Source organism: Oncorhynchus clarkii, chromosome 5 (assembly GCF_045791955.1).
Source record: "Oncorhynchus clarkii lewisi isolate Uvic-CL-2024 chromosome 5, UVic_Ocla_1.0, whole genome shotgun sequence".
In the NCBI taxonomy this organism is placed as follows: Eukaryota; Metazoa; Chordata; class Actinopteri; order Salmoniformes; family Salmonidae; genus Oncorhynchus; species Oncorhynchus clarkii.
This window is the reverse complement of record NC_092151.1, coordinates 76046346-76063660: the sequence shown is the minus strand read 5'-3', so window position 1 is coordinate 76063660 and position 17315 is coordinate 76046346. Positions and strand designations below refer to the sequence as shown.

The 17315-nt window shown below is 42.9% G+C and overlaps 1 protein-coding gene across 1 annotated transcript in view; it reads left to right on the top strand.

Annotated features, from left to right (window-relative positions):
* LOC139409402 (transforming growth factor beta receptor type 3-like) overlaps positions 1–17315 on the top strand; it is a 140087-nt gene that overhangs the window by 26304 nt on the left and 96468 nt on the right. The window contains exon 4 of the mRNA XM_071154513.1: positions 9871–10058. Coding sequence (XP_071010614.1) covers positions 9871–10058 — 188 coding nt within the window. The remainder of the gene's footprint in view (positions 1–9870; positions 10059–17315) is intronic.

Here is a 17315-nt window from a genome sequence, read left to right as displayed (position 1 = left end):
CCCTGTCAACCACTCTTCTCCCCCACCTCTTCTCCCCGTCCTCCCCCATGTCTCCCCCTTCCTACCAACGTCCTGCCTCCCATGCTTCCACATTTTACAGGCTAATATTGGTTCATGATGAATCCATATTTCATAGCTAGCAGACAGAATGAATAAAGCTAGTACTATCCTTATGAAAGGCTTTATTCGCTTCCTGTATTTGTGCCCTCTGGCTAACTCAGCGCTGAGTGAGTTACTGTTAGTGTCAGCGCTGCGGGCCAAGTGATTGTGTAGTTCCAAACTAAAGCCCAAACTAAAACATGACAGGGCAGAATATTCCTCTCCATAAACTGGTTTGCGTGTTCTGCGGACCCTGAGAATCTCTGCTAGGAGACAAGGACCAATGATTGGAGGATTGAGATAACACCTTGGTCCATATGGGAACTGAGATACCACAGGTTTAATGGATAGAACTACACATATTGACATAGTGGCCCCACCAATCCCCTGTCTATTACATGTATTTTCCTGTAATCAATCCTGCCTTATGATGTCTTTGTGTAATTGAACAAACATGTTTTAAAACCCGTTTGTCTTTATTTGGGAATGTGTACAGGATACAGGATGTATTCTGATATAGGCAGTGCACAGCCAGCGTCATCTACTTTGTGAAACATACTGTGTAAGAATTAAAACTGTGTAAAAGTATCTCCCTCTGAAAAAATATACAATAGTCTACTGCTGAGGGATGCTGGAAATAAGACACGTGCACTTTTGTCTGTCTCTGAGTGCGTGAGTGTGTTTATGCGTGCACATGTTGTGTGTGTGTGTGTAGTGCGTTGGGGAAGGGTCTTTTTGTTTCTTAGCGGAATTGGCTTTGTGGGAAAATCAGATATGTTCCTGACGGGCACATGGTATGACATCACATCCTGTACCCAAGTCTTGGAATGTCACCAGCAGCATGTTGTAGCAACAGAGTGCATTTCTTGGAATCTAATCAGTGACTGCATCCTTAAATGGCATTATATTCCTTATATAGTACACTATTTTTGACCTGGGCTTATAGGACTAGGGAATAGGGTGTTATTTGGAACACTTCCAGGGTGTTTAAATACATTTTAAGTCGGTTGGCTTGGAGAGTGTTTCTACAGTCTCTGAGATTTAACTATAGTTTTGAGTTTCTATACACTTCCTGACTCTACTAAACCCTTTTAAGAGCGATCCCGATACTGTATATCCACGTTCCTCATTCCCTAGCTTTCAACATCATTGTAATAATCAAAGCACTCAATGAGCCTTTACAACAGAATCTATTTCTATTTAAGTTCACATATACAGCTTCTGAGTAGAGACTGCTAATACTTTGACCATCTGATTTAAAAACTCAACTGTAATTTACAAAAGAGGCATAACCAGAACTGCAGATTCAGTAGGTATTGTAAGGGGCAGAATAGAGACTGGTGGAGAAAGTACATCAGTTCTGTTACTGGCTGTCCGTGCTTCTCAACTCCCACATCGTCAGATAGGTTAAGTGGAGTAATAAGGAGTTATACTCATCTGAGTGCATTTTTATCTTTCAGTGTCAGTGCCTCCCCCATTCCTGATCTCTCTCTCTCTCTCTCACTCTCTCTCTCTGTTTCTCCCCTCTTTCTTGTTCTGTCCCTCTCTCTCTCTCTAAGCTCCTAGTTTGATGTGTAAAAATGTGAATGCCTGTGGTTTCTACCCTGTGTAAATTCAGTAACCTAAACCGTCGTCATCTGCTCTTGAGGACTTTCCCAGTATTACTATAAGAACCCAGTAAATTCAGCAACCTAAACTTAATCTACTCTCTCTGAGGCCTTTCGCAGTAGTACCACTATATAACCCAGTCAGCGTATTCATTCAGCCTGCTTCCAAATGACACCCTATCCCCCTTATAGTGCACTGCTTTTGACCAGGGCCCACAGAGCCCCTTGACTCACTCTGACAGCCCTTCCCTGGTATCTACATGATATACTGTAGGAGAGAGAGAAAGGGCAGTGTGTGTGTCAAAGGCACAGCGGGCTATCAGGTCTTTTTCATTTTCTCTGGCATCTAATTTGGCCGCGGAGCATGTGTGTGTGCGGGTGGCTTATTCGTCTTCCTCCACTCAAAGGACTTAATTGAAACTATGGCTCATGCTGAAACTTATAACAGAGGCCTTTTCAAGACTGACTGACTTCCCCATGACGCCAAGTGGCCTTGAGTAACATTTGTGTTTTAGCAAATGGTTTCAGGAATGGTTTATTACAGTTACCCATCATACATAGTTGAACCTTCCACAAGATAAGATGACTATACCATATCGTCACTGTCTGATGAAAACCTCTTATCTCCAAAAACAGAGACTTTTCTGAAAAATTACCATATGTCCCCATTAACGAACACACAGTTATAAAACTTCAGAAGTTATTTTGAATACATTTTCTTGGTCCTAGAGGGTAGTTACTGCTTTCAATAAATAAATAAAAATTGACATTTGTAAAAATTGACAGCAAAAATATATATATATCCAAATTTGATAGGAAAGATAGAGTACCATTATGAATACAGGTTAACAGGACATATATATTTTAACAAGTAGGTTAATAGCTCATAGCTGTAAAAGTTGTGGCCTGGTGTGTCTGTGCTCTCTTCAAACAGGTGCATGTGGGAGTGAAAGACAAATGCCTAGCATTTCCAGTCAGAAAGTTGAGGTAGCAGCAGAAACCGGTGGCAAAGACACCTTGTACAGTATGTTGACCATCATTGGCAATACATCCTTTCTAGAACTGAGATGTTATCTGTCTGTTACTTTGATTACACGTTTATCAAATCATTATTTCCTAGCATGCTAGCCTGGGGAAACATTCTAGATTAGTCAGTTTTATAGAAACCTATCTGATGTCAAACTGGTGAGGTACACAGAAACTGTCCTCTGTGGTTTTTGAGTATTTATTTATATGATAGTTTTGTGTTTTTGTTGTCGTTTATTATGATGTTTACTTGGTTCTCCTGGCTGTAACTAGGTCTGGGTGGTGAGGATAGTAGGATATTGATGTTGAGTCTGTGGGTCCAGAACATGCAGGACCAGACCAGGCTGTCTGTACTCACGCAGGTGTGCTCTATCCCATGCGCTGCACTCTTTCAGGGTTCTGTCTGTTTCATCTTTGTCAGGATCCAGACTGAAACAGGAAGAGACACTCCTGTGGGAACCAGTCTCACCCGATGTGGAGGTTTGCCTGACGAGAGCAGTTTGTCCCCCAGGCCCCAGAATAAAGGGTGCTTGGACATTGATGGATATAATCATACCCTAGACATGAAATAAAATCAGAATTTTCTTCAATTGCTGTTATTGTTCTCATTTTTAAACATAATCTGATCAACTAACATTGGCTTCACGCTGAGATTCATTGGTCCTTGACCTTATTTTCCACCAGAAGACGATTAACCATGACCTTATTCTCCCAACCAAAATCCAAGATAAATATTTTTCTGTTAAGGTAGACATCACAGATGGAATATCACTTGTTACTATCAGATATGACTGAATCTGCTGGGCTTAGGTCTTGGAGGTGTCTGCTCTGCAGTGTGTATAGTCTGTCTAGTAAAGTGTCTGGTGGGCTCTCTAGGCTGGGTTAATTTTTCATGCAAAGCGAACAACAGCTTCTCTCATTCCTCTCCTGTGGGCGTTAGTCCGGCTTGGCCTGGCCAGAGGGCCTAGCAGCTGCTGGACAGGACCTCTCTGTACTCCCTCTGCTGTGGAGAGAAGAAACACAGAGAGGAGAGAGAGTGGGGGAGAGAGGAAGAGAGACAGGGATAGACGGATAGAGGGAGAGAGAGAGAAAGAGAGAGAGAGAGAGAGAGAGAGAGAGAGAGGTATGGACAAGGGGAGAGGTGACAGAAGAGACAAAGCTGTTCAAGTCTTTTTCTTCTCCTCTCCCCCCTCTCCATGGAGGCTGCAGACTGTGATGACCATACCAGATGTGCAGGATTAGATTACAGTTGGTTTCAGCTACACAGAAAAATATCAATAATACCAGATATTATGGCTATGATAGAGGATTGTTGTATAAGTACAGTGCTTTCAGAAAGTATTCATACCCCTTGACTTGTGTTACAGCCTGAATTCAAAATGTGTTATATATATTTTTTCTCACCCATCTACACACAATATCCCATAATGGCAAAGTGAAAACATGTTTTTAGAAATGATAGCAAATGTATTGAAAATGAAATACAGAAATATGTAATTTACATATGTATTTACACCTCTGAGTCATTTCATGTTAGAATCACCTTTGGCAGCGATTACAGCTGTAAGTCTTTCTGGGTAAGTCTCTAAGAGCTTTGCATACATGGATTGTACAATAATTGTACAATATTCTTTAAACACGTCTTCAAGCTCTGTCAAGCTGGTTGTTGATCATTGCTAGACAGCCATTTTCAAGGTCTTGCCGATTCAAGACGATTTAAGTAAAAACTGTAAATAGGCCACTTAGGAACATTCAATGTCATCTTGGTAAGCAACTCCAGTGTATATTTGGTCTTGTGTTTATAGGTTATTGTCCTGCTGAAAGGGGAATTTGTCTCTGAATTTGTCTCCTCTAGGATTGTGCTAAGCTTATAGCATAAAGTTCATTTCTTTGCCACATTTTTTGCACTTTTACTTTAGTGCCTTATTGCAAACAGGATGCATGTTTTGGAATATTTTTTATTTTGTACAGATTTCATTCTTTTCACTCTGTCATTTAGGCTAGGTTTGTGGAGTAACTACAATGTTGTTGATCCATCCTCTGTTTTCTCCTATCACAGCCATTAAACTCTGTTGCTGTTTAATCTCTGAGAGATTTCCTTCCTCTCTGGCAACAGAGTTAGGAAGGATGCCTGTATCCTTGTAGTGACTCGTTGCATTGCATATGTCTATTAAGTTCCTTTGTGTAAATGTATAAACTAAGTTCCTTATTGTAAATGTCCAATAGACATCGTTGTTGTAATAATGTTGTAAATATGGCAGGCCCATAAATTAATATATAATACACAAATGATCAGAGTTGTTGTCTGAGTTTAGTTTGGGGGAAAGTATGGCCCTATTGTTGCTCAATCCCATCTCAGTCAAAACCATTTTGTCCTGATATGATTTTGAACTAGATACCGACGATTCCATTATTCTTTGGGATGGAAACACTGTCTTTGTTTATTACCCACAGCTCCATTTGTGTTTCAGGGTTATAAAACAAATGTTTGGTTTCCTTCCATTAATGTCGAAATCTTCTGTATTATTTTTTTCCCAGGAAGTTAAAGAAAGAAATAACATCACTGCCTGACAAGTGCCATCATTTCTTAGCTGTCTTCCTAAAAGGACTAATTACTTGTCTGTCTGTCCGGTGGGGTGGTTGTTATTTAACAATGTGTGGTGTGGGGGGAAAAGTGAGTTTGAGTGCTCTGAGATTAGGACTGAAGGGTGAGGCGTGATGACTGGAGAGAGAGGGACCGTCGTGTACCCCTTGGGGAGGAGAGGGGGGTTGGAACTCCGATGCACCACAACAAGGTTTTGCCATTAAGGTTTTGTAGTTTCTTTTTCCTTGACTCCAGCCATCCGTCACCGTGTTTTTGAATATATGTTCCCATCAATCACATCAAAGTAGATCTCCTATGAGTTGTATGGGGAATGGATTCACTAGCACCAGGAGACAGCAGCTATAGGAATAGAGAATAGGTTAAAGACATCTGTCAGAGGCTCTCAGGGTCTCTCTCAGGAGAGACAAGAGAGACAATAGTAAAGCATTTCTGTCCTCGCAACACACAGATAGGAAGGTATGTCTCAGGCTTTGTGCGGATCACACTACAGTGTGTGTGTGTGTGTACAGTACTGCAAAACAATAACAGTCTGTTCTCAGAGAGAAACCTTCCTCTAGCATATCAAATCAAAATCAAATCAAATGTATTTATTTATATATACAGTATAGCCCTTCGTACATCAGCTGATATCTAAAAGTGCTGTACAGAAACCCAGCCTAAAACCCCAAACAGCAAGCAATGCAGGTGTTGAAGCACGTTGGCTAGGAAAAACTCCCTAGAAAGGCCAAAACCTAGGAAGAAACCTAGAGAGGAACCAGGCTATGAGGGGTGGCCAGTCCTTTTCTGGCTGTGCCGGGTGTAGATTATAACAGAACATGGCCAAGATGTTCAAATGTTCATAAATTACCAGCATGGTCAATTAATAGGTCTGCGACAGGTAGCACGTCCGGTGAACAGGTCAAGATTCCATAGCCGCAGGCAGAACAGTTGAAACTGGAGCAGCAGCACAGCCAGGTGGACTGGGGACAGCAAGGAGTCATCATGCCAGGTAGTCCTGAGGCATGGTCCTAGGGCTCAGGTCCTCCGAGAGAGAGAAAGAAAGAGAGAATTAGAGAGAGCATACTTAAATTCACACAGGACACCGGATAAGACAGGAGAAGTACTCCAGATATAACAAACTGACCCTAGCCCCCCGACACATAAACTACTGCAGCATAAATACTGGAGGCTGAGACAGGAGGGGTCAGGAGACACTGTGGCCCCATCCGATGATACCCACTGTTGAGGTACAGTATTACAGTGTTGAGGTACAGTATTTTTGTCAGAGATGGGGGAGTTTTAAAGTTGTTATCTCCCGTCTTTCATTTTCTCTTTTAATTATTTCCAAATGTTTCCCCCTGATCGCTATCGGCAACTATAGCGTGTTTATCATGCAGTGTTTGAAACGTGAGCGGGGCCTGCGCTGGCTGGTTGGCCCAAGAAATGTCTGTGAGGCTGTTGGGCAGAGTAGAGAGTAGGGACTGACCTGCAAGAGGAAAGTCTGGCCACACAGCTTGTCCACTGAGACACAGTTTCTCTAATGGAAAAGGCCTGTTCAATGCCTTGCACAAAACATCAGGACTGTGTGTGTGTGTGTGTCAGTTTAACAGTGTGTGTGTGTGTGTGTGTGTGTGTGTGTGTGTGTGTGTGTGTGTGTGTGTGTGTGTGTGTGTCAGTTTAACAGTGTGTGTGTGTGTGTGTGTGTGTGTGTGTGTGTGTGTGTGTGTGTGTGTGTGTGTGTGTGTGTGTGTGTGTGTGTGTGTGTGTGTGTCAGTTTAACAGTGTGTGTGTGTGTGTGTTTAAGTGTGTAAAATTACTAATGTTAAAGTAAAAGAATGTTTACGCTGTAGATACATGTCAGATAGTGGCAGTTTAAGCTTGTAGCCCACCTGAAAGCTTGTGGCAAGTGGCATGTGTTGCTTGTGGCAAGTGGCATGTGTTGCTTGTGCACATGGACAAGCCTATGTCCTGATGTAATAGCGGTCCACAGAGCAGTGTGATTAGCTGGGTGATGTGCTGATGAGTTTACCATTGTGACCATGATGATGTGCGGATGAGTTTACCATTGTGACCATGATGATGTGCTGATGAGTTTACCATTGTGACCATGATGATGTGCTGATGAGTTTACCAGTGTGACCATGATGATGTGCTGATGAGTTTACCATTGTGACCATGATGATGTGCTGATGAGTTTACCATTGTGACCATGATGATGTGCTGATGAGTTTACCATTGTGACCATGATGATGTTCTGATGAGTTTACCATTGTGACCATGATGATGTGCTGATGAGTTTACCAGTGTGACCATGATGATGTGCTGATGAGTTTACCATTGTGACCATGATGATGTGCTGATGAGTTTACCAGTGTGACCATGATGATGTGCTGATGAGTTTACCATTGTGACCATGATGATGTGCTGATGAGTTTACCATTGTGACCATGATGATGTGCTGATGAGTTTACCATTGTGACCATGATGATGTTCTGATGAGTTTACCATTGTGACCATGATGATGTGCTGATGAGTTTACCATTGTGACCATGATGATGTGCTGATGAGTTTACCATTGTGACCATGATGATGTGCTGATGAGTTTACCATTGTGACCATGATGATGTGCTGATGAGTTTACCATTGTGACCATGATGATGTGCTGATGAGTTTACCATTGTGACCATGATGATGTGCTGATGAGTTTACCATTGTGACCATGATGATGTGCTGATGAGTTTACCATTGTGACCATGATGATGTGCTGATGAGTTTACCATTGTGACCATGATGTGCTGATGAGTTTACGAGCATGGTATGATCTGAGTTTAAATCCAAGCTGTCCAGACGCTCACTGCAGCCTGCTCTGTAAGTGAGGGATAAATGTGCTTTTCCAGGCCAGCAGACCAAACCCAGAAACCCAGCCGGCCCCCAGCCCCCTACCAGGCCTCCCTGACAGACTGGGTCTTCGTGTCCTCTCCTGGGTTGCGTGCCAAATAGCACTCTATTTCCTATATATTGCATTGCTTTCATACTACTTTTATACTGCACTATATAGGGAATATGATGCCATTTGGGACGTAACCCTGGTCTGACCACGCTGGGGCTTGGCTCTGCATGACTGACAGGTCTCACTGGTCCTACTGTTCCTCTCCATGGCAGCCATGGATGGATGGATGGATGGACAGCAGTGAGAGGAAAGGGGCAGACGGCCCTATTTTTGGACCACTGCCCTCAGACTAACTATAATGTATGGCAGTCTTGAGATTTAGTTGTTGCCTATTTATTATAATTTATTATGATTGACTTTAGCTACCTAAAGCATTATCTACAGTTTTTAGTAATATACAGGACCTCACAATGTTACCTGCACCACTATTAGGCTAATCAGTGTAGAGTAAAATGAAAGATAGAAAAAGCGAGATTCTGATCCAGAGAGAGAGAAAAGGGAATCCCACAACATCCAACATAATATGGCCTTGTTAGAATAGCCCTTCAAGGAAGTTTTGTTAACAAGTGTGTGCTCGTTATGTTCAACTGCTTGATCCCTGTTATAGTCCATCCGTTCTTGTTGTACTCCAAGTCCAAGTTCACCAGTCTCTCTGTGCTGCAGGGCACCAGTGGGAGTGAAACACGCGCGCACGCACACGCACGCACACACACACACACACACACACACACACACACACACACACACACACACACACACACACACACACACACACACACACACACACACACAGGCTTCTCACAGGAACACCTCCAGCGACACATCTCCACAGCAACCTCTATAACTGACCACAGTCATAACGGCTAATTATGGGCTGTCCAGAGACAAGAGCACTAAAGTGTGAAGTGTGGGCCACCCCCTGTAGGGATTAGGGAAATAAGGGAAGGTCAGATCTGAACATTTACGGGAAAAGAGAAAGAGGTAAAAGTGACATAAAGGGGATTATAATGGAGGTCACTTTGGGTCATCTTGATTATACGTCTGGCACCATAACATCCTGTACAGGGTCAGCTAGACACTGCTTTGTTCAGAGGCAAGTGCAGTCTTGTGTTAGTGGCCTGTTGAGGGTCAGAAAGCGTGGTGCTGCTCTTTGTTGAGAGGCCAGTCTGCTGTGTTAGTAGGCTGTGGACTGAAGAGAATGGCCTACTTTGAGAAGTAGTGAGCTTTGTGCCCAGACAATGTGCGCAGACACTGTTTTATTTTGCTATGCCCAATTTAAATAATGATTATGTCACTCATTATAGTTGCATGCTGACACTTTATTTGCCCTCATCATTCATAACTTGTTCATCAGAGAATTGCTGTTTCATACACTATCTATTTATGGACAGTCTATAAATGATTTACATAAACTTATAACTTACTAATCAACTTATCATATAAAGTGTTCTCCAGTTATTTGGACTGAAGCTGCAGTGTGGAACACTTTTTACCTCTGTGCTGTTGACTTTTTAAATGAAGATTCTCTAGCTTCACACTGGGGATCTTGGATTCTCGAAAAACCATTTCATGGATTCCACTCATCTCATTCTTCTCCCCGCCAGGTCCGTTGTCTCGTAGCCCGTGTGAGTTGCTGCCAATAGGTGTAGGCCACCCGGTGCAGGCTCTGCTGAAGAGCTTCACGGCCCTGTCAGGCTGTGCCTCCCGTGGAACCACGGGTCTACCACAGGAGGTTCACATCATCAACCTGAGAGGCAGCAGCCCTGAGGGGTCAAACGGCACACATCCAGAGGTCAGTCACCTGTATATATTATAACCACCTATATATAATGTATATATATATACTGTATATAATCACCTGGCTGAGCCAGCCCAGAACACCCACACCTCATATACTGTTTCACACCATCATGCCAAACTCAACCGCACTGTGCAGGCTCAGATATGTCCAATCCAGCATGGTACCAGCAACTATGGTGGGTGCATAACTAGGCCAGTGCAGTACAGCTCGGCATGGCTCAGTAGTGTACAAACTACTAGAGAATATTAATTGGTGTGAGATAGAAATAGCATACCAGGAGTTTTACTATGACTTTGGCAGTGCATGGCTGGACAAACCAAGTCTCAGGCCCTGGGAAGGAACATTTTAAAGGCCCGCCTTTTGGCATCAACGACAACATTTTGCAGTTTTCAAGCCTATTTCTTAATTTTTTTAATTTTTTTAATTTTACCCATTTTTCTCCCCAATTTCGTGGTATCCAATTGTTGTAGTAGCTTGTCTCATTGCTAAAACTCCCGTACGGGCTCGGGAGAGACGAAGGCTGAATGTCATGCGTCCTCCGATACACAACCCAACCAGCCGTACTGCTTCTTAACACAGAGCGCATCCAACCCGGAAGCCAGCCGCACCAATGTGTTGGAGGCTACACCGTGCACCTGGCAACCTTGGCTAGCGCGCACTGCGCCCGGCCCGCCACAGGAGTCGCTGGTGCGCGATGAGACAAGGAGACCAATCCCTCCCTAACCCGGACGACGCTAGGCCAATTGTGCGTCGCCCCATGGACCTCCCGGTCGCGGCCGGTTACGACAGAGCCTGGGCGCGAACCCAGGGACTCTGATGGCACAGCTGGCGCTGCAGTACAGCGCCCTTAACCACTGCGCCACCCGGGAGGCCTTTCAAGCCTGCAATTCTACACACCTCTGTTTGGGTAAAAAGCTGAGGGCCTAGAGAAATGTAACTGCTCTCAAATTCATAGACAGAGCTATATTTATTTATTTTTGATCTACCCCCTGCAGTACCTCAGCAGACCCCACTTTGAGAACCCCAGCTGTAGACTGTAGAGTCTCACTCTATCCACACCTGTATATACTGTTATACAGTAACTGTAACCCACAGTGCACTACTCTGTCAGACAGTTAAATATCCAACATGCTCCCAGCATACTGTTTCTACCATAACATAAACATTGATGTCAACAAAAATGCTGGTGTCATTTTGAGTTAAGTGGCCTCAGCAGATGAGCACATAAAAAAAATGTCACCTCCTCCTAGTGATAACTCAATCAGTATCATTCCATGTGCAGTGTGCCACCCTAAGAAAGTACATAACAGTGTGGGTTGACTTTCACCTTTCAACAGCTCCATACCAAGTTAATGGATGCTATAATTACTGGTAGGCCTCTCTGGCTGTGAGCTGGGGAGACTCAAGCACTTTCTGGGGAGTGCTGCATAATTAAAAAAACTTTGTCTTTGCTGAGCAGCAGGGCTGGAGATTAATGTTATTAACAAAAGATAGTGGATGCCCTCTTATCACGTTGTACTCGTCCCAAGAATAACAGCAGCTTTAACTGAGGAGGTGGTGGGCGGTTGTTGCTCAATTTAGGGGAGATTTTACCATACACACTAGTTAGATGTTATCAGCCAAGCAGATCTTAGGCTGCAGGCAACCAATCTGAATGCTGTTCTTGACCCTGAGTCATTAAAGACAATAGGCCAAAGAACCTTACATGACCTTTCTTGTGATTTATGCATTAGAGGGCAGGGTCATGGTCATTAGAGCACACTGTTGAAAAATGTGTTTTTTTTTAAACAAAAAAAAAACTATCATTTTTTATAGGATAGGTGGTACCTCCCGGTTTCACTCCATTTTCTTATTTTTGTGTGCCTATTGATTGAACACTACCCAGGCTTTGGTTATTTGTGTAAAGATGGATGGCTCTCCTGTCTCTCACCACTCTGCACACAGGCCCCCTCTCCATGTGAGCAGCTCCTTCCACAGAGTATCTGTAGAGTACAATAGAGAACACTGTGTCTGTAGAGTATAGTATGATGGCACTGACAGACATGGCAGCTCTATCTCTTAAGCAACTTTGCAGTGTTTCATTCTTTTGTGTGTAATTTCTTACATTATTAGCCCAGAACAGTTTTTGTGTTATTCCATACAGCCGGAAATAACTTTTGGATATTAGAGTGGCAGTAACTCACCAGCATTATGACCAGGAATACGACTTCCCGAATTGGATCCTTTGTTCGCACCCCCCAGGGCAATTGAACTTATCCTAGAGGCTGCTCCAAAACCTGCCGGCGGAAAAGAGGTATTTGGAGTGGACTTCTAGTCCGACTCAGGAGGCGGGCACACCATCCTCCGCTTCCGAGTATGTTACTCGCTAATGTTCAATCTCTGGACAATAAAGTTGATGAGCTCAGGTTGAAGATCTCCTTCTAGAGAGACATCAGGGACTGTAACATACTCTGTTTCACGGAATCATATATCATATTTCACGGATATACTGTCCCTGTCCATATGGTCATCTGGGTTCTCAGTGCATTGCACAGACAGGAATTAAGAACTCTCCAGGAAGAAGAAGGGCGGTGGTGTATGTTTCATGATTAACCATTCATGGTGTGATTGTGATAACGTATAAAAACACCCGACCTAGAATACCTCACAATCAAATGCTGACCAAATTACCTCCCAAGAAAATTATCTTCAGTTATAGTCACAGCCATGTATATTCATCCTCAAGCCGATACCACGACGGCCCTCAAGAAACTACCCTGGACTTTATGCAAACTGGAAACCACATATCTTGAGGCTGTATTTATTGTATCTGGGGACTTTAATAAATGCAAATTTGAGGAAAACGCTACTGAAGTTCTATCAACACATTGACTGTAGTACTCATGCTGGGAAAACACTCAACCACTGCTGTTCTCTCTTCCGGGATCCCTACAAGGTCCTCCCCCACCCTCCCTTTGGCAAATCAGATCCCAACTCCATTTTGCTCCTCACTTACTATAGACAGAAACTCAAACAGGATGTACCTGTGTTAAGGTATATTCAACGCTATTCTGATCAATAGGAATTCATGCTTCAAGATTGTTTTGATCACTCGGACTGGGATATGTTCCGGGTCGCCTCGGAGAATAACATTGATGTATACACGGACACGGTGACGGAGTTCATCAGGAAGTGTATAGGGGATGTTGTTCCCACTGTGACTGTTAAAACCTTCCCAAACTAGAAACTGTGGATAGACGGCAGCATTCGCGCTAAACTAAAAGCACAAACCACTGCATTTAACCATGGCAAGGTGACTGGGAATATGGTCAAAATACAAACAGTGTAGTTATTCCCTCCGTAAGGCAATCAAACAGGCAAAACGTCAGTACAGAGACAAGGTGGAGTTGCAATTCAACGCCTCAGACATGAGACATGTGGCAGGGTCTACAGACAATTCCAAACTACAAAGGGAAAACCAGCCACGTCACGGACACTGACGTCTTGCTCCCGGACAAGCTAAGCACCTTCTTCTTTGCTTTGAGGATAACACATTGCCATCAATGCGGCCCGCTCCCAAGGACTGTGGGCTCTTGTTCTCTGTGGCCGACATGAGTAAGACATTTAAGTGTGTTAAACCCTCGCAAGGTTGCCGGCCCCAGACGGCATCCCTAGCCGCAAGCATTTCATTACACCCGCAATAACATCTGCTAAATAATTTTATGTGACCAATACAATTTGATAGTAGAGAACACTCTATCTGTAGAGTACAGTAGAGAACACTGTATCTGTAGAGTACAGTAGAGAATACTGTATCTGTAGAGTATAGTAGATAACACTGTCTGTAGAGTACAGTAGAGAACACTGTGTCTGTAGAGTATAGTAGATAGCACTGTATCTGTAGAGTACAGTAGAGAACACTGTATCTGTAGAGTACAGTAGAGAACATTATCTGTAGAGTACAGTAGAGAATACTGTATCTGTAGAGTATAGTAGAGAACACTGTGTCTGTAGAGTACAGTAGAGAACACTGTGTCTGTAGAGTATAGTAGATAGCACTGTATCTGTAGAGTACAGTAGAGAACACTGTATCTGTAGAGTACAGTAGAGAACATTATCTGTAGAGTACAGTAGAGAACATTATCTGTAGAGTACAGTAGAGAATACTGTATCTGTAGAGTACAGTAGAGAATACTATCTGTAAAGTATAGTAGACAATACTGTATATGTAGAGTATAGTAGATAACATTATCTGTAGAGTATAGTAGAGAACATTATCTGTAGAGTACAGTAGAGAACACTGTGTCTGTAGAGTACAGTAGAGAACACTGTGTCTGTAGAGTATAGTAGATAGCACTGTATCTGTAGAGAACACTGTATCTGTAGAGTATAGTAGAGAACATTATCTGTAGAGTACAGTAGAGAACACTGTATCTGTAGAGTATAGTAGAGAACATGATCTGTAGAGTACAGTAGAGAACACTGTGTCTGTAGAGTATAGTAGAGAACATTATCTGTAGAGTACAGTAGAGAACACTGTGTCTGTAGAGTATAGTAGATAGCACTGTATCTGTAGCATCTATCCCCTGCCCCCATTATAATCAGGGAACCCAGCAAATGGCGTCCGTTCCTTCCCTCCTGGTGCCGACAGGAAGCCAAAGAAAGGCTTGATGGCCAAAACAACGTAGCAGAAGATTGTAAACATCCGTGGGAGATCAGATTGTTGTTGGAGGGCTCTCCCTCTGCGTCCCAAATTACACCCTATTCCCCTTCATATTGCACTGCTTAGTAGTGCACTATATAGGAAATAGGATGTAATTTGGGACATGGCCATTGTCATTGGAGAGCTCAGCAACATACAGTAAAACAAAAGCAAAGGAAAGGTTGTCTCCCCCAGCTATATTAATGGATGTGCAAACCCTTTACCCTGGCATCTGCACTTCTTCACAATGTGAGGAGAGAAAAAAGTAGGCTGTCATCACATTCTTTTATTGCTCAAAATAACATCCCGGCATATTCAAGAGAGGCTTAGCAGTAAATAATTGTTTTAATAACGTCAACTAAAGAAGACACTCAATACTGTTGCACCTGAATCATGATAGTTGTAGTGTGTGCCAGCTGCCTATAGGCGTGAACCCTTCTCTCTTTCAAGGGTTACAGTACAGGTGTTGGATCTTAATTTGACCAGTATTGTTGTTGCAAAATAATCCTGCAGCAATAGGATTTTAACGTTTAGTCTATAATGTTGTTTGATCGCAACAAAAGTGTGATCAAATGAAGATCCAACATCTGTATATCAGACTATTGAATGGCAAGAACCTCTGTATGCATGAACATTTTCTCTACCATAAGTCATGGGAGTCAAATGTCTCTGTGTAGACTACGGACTGAAGGATGTGCTTGTGCTGTGTCAGGATATTTAAGTGGCCCACTCCCTACCCCATCAGTCATGGTAGTGTGAAAAGCAGCATGTCTCGGCCTGCACTGGAGATTTCACTGCTGAGTTAGGCAGACATAAATGTTGCTAAGGCCTGATGCATAGACAAGAACAGAAACTGGGTGTAAGGCAGGGTGTGTTATGTTGAGTCAGTATGCAAATAAAGACATCACTCTGGTGATTGTATCATAACACCTTAGTGTGCCTTGCAGAGATGTTTTTACTCAACCTTTATTTTAACAGGGAAGACATATTGCAAATGCGCCCTGTACATACAACATAAATATACACATTATACCAAACCTATATACAATACCAGTCAAAAGTTTGGACACACCTACTTATTCCAGAGGTTTTCTTTATTTTACTATTTTATATGTTGTATAATAATAGTGAAGACATCAAAACTATGAAATTATACATATGGAATCATGTAGCAACCAAAAAAGTGTTTTATATTTGAGATTCTTCAAGGTAGCCACCCTTTGCCTTGGTGACAGTTTTGCAGACTTTTGGCATTCTCTCAACCAGCTTCACCTGGAATGCTTTTCTAACAGTCTTGAAGTAGTTCCCACATATGCTGAGCACTTGTTGGCTGCTTTTCCTTCATTCTGCAGTCCAACTCATCCCAAACCATCTCAATTGGGTTGAGGTCGGGTGATTGTGGAGGCCAGGTCATCCGATGCTGCACTCCATCACTCTCCTTCTTGGTCATATAGCCTTTACACAGCCTAGAGGTGTGTTGGAATGAGTAGGTGTGTCCAAACTTTTGACTGGTACTGAACACATTAAAATACAAAAACACTGTCATGGGAAGCACAATAAAACATCACAGATGTAGATAGGACTTTTGCCTATGCTGAAAACATATTCTAAAGGTAAATTATTTAATGAAAGGTCTCCTTTGAAACATATTGTATCAACAAATTTCCCAAGAAGGATCGAGAGCGATGTTGGACAATAGAACACCATAGTATGAACACAATCTAACAGAACACATTGAAGTAATTTTCACACTGAAAAGGAATGCATGCAAGTTAAGTCTGAGTGATGCCATACCTGTCATTACTACACATCCAAAGCATGTGCTGTTCTGATTGCTCTCCTTTGGCTTACATATCTTTGTTCTGTAGAAGAAGAACCTTGCAAAGAACGGAGATATCCTGCCGCTTTCGAATAAGAGCTGCAACATATACACATAGTGTACAAAACATTATGAACACACACACGAGAGAGAGGGAGAGTATGTTTCTGTAGTGTATTCAGACAGTACATGAGACCACAGAAAACACCTGAAGACAAGTCAAACCCTCCCCTAACCCGGATGATGCTGGGCCAATTGTGCGCCACCCTATGGGACTCCCGATCACATACGGTTGTAATACAGCCCAGGATTGAACCAGGGTCTGTAGTGACACCTCTAGCACTGCCATGCAGTGCCTTAGACCACTGCGCCACTCTAATCACCAGCCTAATGATATCTTTGTCTGTTGTTTTACAGGGTCAGCCATTTAGTACTACAGCACCCCTGGAGCAAAGTAGTGCACTAGGTAGGGATAGGGGGCCATAATAGGGAAACCAAGGCCTCTCTTGGTGCTCTTCATGCTGAGCAATCAGAATAAATACATGAGAGTTTAGCTGTCCAAAACCTGCAATTATTTTATCTTTATTGACCTCTCCTGCTTGGTGTTACCGCCCAAATAACAACTTCAATTACTGTCATCTAATTCTGCTTGGGAGGTACAGAGTCCATGAGCACATAGTCCAAAGCACACACTCTGTTCCCTAAGGATAGCTGTCATGGCTTATGTCGACATTTCAGAGTGGGCTTG